This window comes from Cariama cristata, unplaced genomic scaffold (genome assembly GCF_000690535.1).
Source record: "Cariama cristata isolate BGI_N322 unplaced genomic scaffold, ASM69053v1 scaffold24853, whole genome shotgun sequence".
In the NCBI taxonomy this organism is placed as follows: Eukaryota; Metazoa; Chordata; class Aves; order Cariamiformes; family Cariamidae; genus Cariama; species Cariama cristata.
Genome location: NW_009609318.1, coordinates 1 through 3,688, shown reverse-complemented (window position 1 = coordinate 3,688; position 3,688 = coordinate 1). Strand labels below are relative to the sequence as shown.

At 56.8% G+C, this 3,688-nt stretch overlaps 1 protein-coding gene across 1 annotated transcript in view; it reads left to right on the top strand.

Moving 5' to 3' along the window:
- The window catches only part of LOC104159574 (chromosome unknown open reading frame, human C10orf54), a gene marked incomplete at its 3' end in the record, with an annotated part of 9,250 nt that extends 6,031 nt beyond the window's left edge, over positions 1–3,219 (top strand). Inside the window, exons 3-5 of the mRNA XM_009697515.1 lie at positions 167–214; positions 1,618–1,725; positions 3,192–3,219. Coding sequence (XP_009695817.1) covers positions 167–214; positions 1,618–1,725; positions 3,192–3,219 — 184 coding nt within the window. The remainder of the gene's footprint in view (positions 1–166; positions 215–1,617; positions 1,726–3,191) is intronic.
- Positions 3,220–3,688: the final 469 nt, after the last annotated feature.

Below are 3,688 nucleotides of genomic sequence, written 5' to 3'. Positions count from 1 at the left end.
AATCGCAGTGTAAGCTTCCCAGGATTAAAGTCTTGCTTTTGGGATGCTCTGTGCTGATTTTTTCCATACTGGGGAGCAAAGGCAAGCACAGCTAGGAGATACGGGAGCTCTGGGGTACCTGAGTGAATCCCTGAGATGTAACATGCTTTTCTCTTCTCCTCTGCAGGCAGAGGAGGGCTTCAAAACTGCACATTTCATACTACCACCAGCAAAGGTAAAGGGAAAAAAAAAACCAAACACCTTTCTCCAATATGCTGCTCACTATCCTGATCCATGTCTTTCCCCAGGGACGGGGAATACACTGTAAACATACTGGTGTCCAGATGCCACCTCACAGTCGGGTATCGGGAGGGTGATTTCCGAGGCTGTCCCCATGGGGCGCATCTGCCAGGCACGTCCGCAGGCTGAGGAGAACCTCCTTTGGCCCATCACCTGGACATGACTGCCCTGAAGCCCATGGAGATCATTCACCTTATGGTTATAAAGCACCTGAGCTCCCCCCGACCCCCAAAACACAATCGGGGATTTAGCGGCCGCTAGCACAAGGAAATGGGAAGGGACAGAAAGGTAAAGAGTCACAGGAATCTCTTGCAACACCTCGCCGCCATCCCGAGCCCATGTCACCTTGCTCCGAGCAGAGATGCTCTAGCAGGGGAAACCCAAATCTTGCTTGAGCGCTCAGACCACGTGAAGCTCCCCCAGCGCTGTGTCTAGACGCTGGAGGTGCCCACACTTCACTATGCAGGTGGTTTCTTGGTGGGTTGCTCTGTCTACCCCCGTTTGGTGGCTGCTAAACGGGCAGATTTTGCTAAAATTGGTTTGCAGCATGGTTGGGGCCAGCCCATCCATGTGAAACTGTTCCTCACAGGTAGTGTTTTCTGTCTCAAACCCTCAGTCTCAAGTGCTGGGGCATCCTGTCCTGCCAGGCAAAGAAGAAAAGGGGGAAAAAACATCCCCCCTCCCCAAAACACACACATCTGGAGCAAGAAGCTGCTTCCCCAAGCAGATGTGCAGGAGAGGAGGGCTTGAGCTGAACCTGCCCTTGATTTGGGCAGCCCTTGACCCCACCACAAGCTGTCCCACATGGACCTTGATGGCCACAGATGTGCCTGCAGGTTGTCAGCCTCTCTGGGGAGCCTCCACGGGCAGCGTTCTCCAGGGGCACGGTTGTTAGCAGAGGCCTTAGGTAACAAGCCCTTTGATGCCCGAGTACTTTGAGGCAGCCTGATTTTTGACAAGTCAGCTGTGGGTCGGAGTCAGCACTCTTTGAAATTGCTGGGAGCCTTTCTACTGACTTCAAAGGGCTTTATCAGGGCCCCAGCTTCTCTCCTCATATCTAGAAGACCAAAGAAAGACCTTGGGGTGTCCTTCAGCAATGAAGGACTTTGGTCAAGGTCCTAAACCGATGCCTCAGGGCTTATCTCTGCAACCGGCAATGCACGCCAGCGTGCATCCCGTTAAGAGCAGAACATCCATGTGCATGGGACCCACATTGCATCAGGCGTGGGGCAACGCCGGTGCTGCCCCTTGCTTTTGGTACAGCTTGGGGAACAACCAAGGAAATACAAGGCGAACCATCCCCACGGCCCGCTCCAGCTCTGCCTTCTTCTCTTGCAGATATCACAGCCGCCGCGCTGGCAACGGGCGCCTGCATCGTGGGCATCCTCTGCCTGCCCCTCATCTTGCTCCTGATTTACAAGCAGAGACAAGCTGTCAGCAACAGACGTACGTACCCTCCCCTCGCCAGCCGCCGCCGCGGACACCCATCTCATCTCCTGGGCTCCCTCAGCGTGGCCTTTGTGGGACAGGATGTGTCCCACTGGGCTCAGCTGGTTTGGCTGCCCCGAGTCCCATGTGCACCGGGTAAAGTGGCCCAAAGGCAGGTCCTTGCCAGGTGCCTCTGGCAAAGGTGTCCCCGGGAAGGGCTGGACATGCCTGCAGGCTGTCGATGAGGAGTGTGGGGTAGGAGGGGGACCCACGATGCCTGCATGGCACCCCGGGAGTGTGCTGGGGGCACTGAGGCTGCTGCCAGGCCCCCTCTTCGCTGACCCTTTCCTCTCCATCCACTGCGAGAGTTGGCTCATTTACTCATCCCTCCCTCCACCGCACACCTGAAATAGAAGCTTTGCCTTCCAAGTGATTGAAAAAGCATTATTTGTGCTTTTTCTCCCCCTCCTCTTTAAAAAGACCCCTAACATGTGTATGGCAATAGGACTGCAGCAAGCCAGGTCTCCCCCCACTAGCCCCAGCCCTAGAAAACCAGGCAGTGCTGAGGTGCAGCCGGCTGCCAGGTCCTGCCCGCGCTCGGCTCCCAGGGACTGCAGTAATTAAGCAGAAGGGGACACCACCTTCACCAGCAGAGCCATTTCATCAGGCCTTGGGCAAGTCAGGGGCCCTGCGGTTTCTCTCACCGGGCTCGGTGGGTGGCTGTGCGGCTCTGAGCAAACCCTTTGGAGAAGTGGTTTTTGCAGCAGCAGTGGGCACGATGCCAGCCACGAGACCGGGAACTGCGCTTTCGACATCCATCCCTGGCCGAAAAGACTGGCCGTGTGCCTTCACACACCCATTTTGCCCTGGCTGACTTGCAGCTCCCCCCCCGCTCTGTGCTGCAAAACATCACCTGCATGCTATTTAACCCAAGAGGGAAAGAAAAATTCAGGGGGATTTGCTTCTGGGGTGTCTCAGAGCAGGTCAGCTACAGGTTATTTCCACCAGATGATTTCCATTGGCACAGTCTGGGCCAAAACTCATGTGTCTCGGCTCGGGACGTTTGCCTTGTAGCCATCCAGCAGACCCGAGACCCCAGCCAAATGGCAGGGCAGCAATTTGCAGAGCCCTGGGAGGGAGTCACAGGTGGGTGGTGGGCGCATCTGGGCATGAGTGGGATCGGACCGCAGCCCGGGCACTGCAGCTGCGCCTCGCCTTGCCCTGTGCCAGCAGAAGCATCTCCTTTCCCCCCCTTCAGAGCCTGCGGTTGCAATCTGGGAGGAGGCTGCAGGGATGCAGAGAAGGAGGCTTGGGAGCAAAGAAGAGGCTGATGCTAAAGAAGGGGGAAAGGGAGGGAGGAATGCAGAGGAGGAGGAGGAATTGGACATGGATGAGACACCAGAAAATAGTGTTGGCAGCGGGTCTGGGTTTGGTGCTGGGCTTCATACTGCCAGCACTCACACCAACCGTTTTGGTTTTGGCAGGTGCCCACGAACTCGTCAGGATGGACAGGTGAGGAAACCCCCATGCTTCCAGCTCCCCCCAACCTCCTTGCACCCCCTCTGCCCCCCATCTCAGACCCCGCAAGGGTCTTGTCCTCTCCTCCTCTCCCCTCGAAGCCAGCTTGTACGCTCAGCCCAGCAGAGCAAAGGGGATGCTGGTGGTACCCACACCCTGGGTCCTGTCCCTTTTGGGGCAGCTGCTGTTTCTCTTCCCTCCTTCCGAGTGGGAAGTGTCTCCTTTCTTTTTGCCTGTGCCAAGGACACACTTCCCCTCACGCCCTAGGAGAACTCAAAACCACGGTGCCTTTCGGTTAAGCTTTCCCCCCTGCGCCGGGCACCCCGCTTGCTCTCAGCCAAGGTGCCACCGTCTGAACCTGCTCCCTGCCCTGCTTAGTTGTTCCCAGCGCTCAGCCCAAAACCCCCCGGGAATAAAAAAAACTCCTGAAATAAAAATGCAAATCCTCACCCCTCGCACCCTC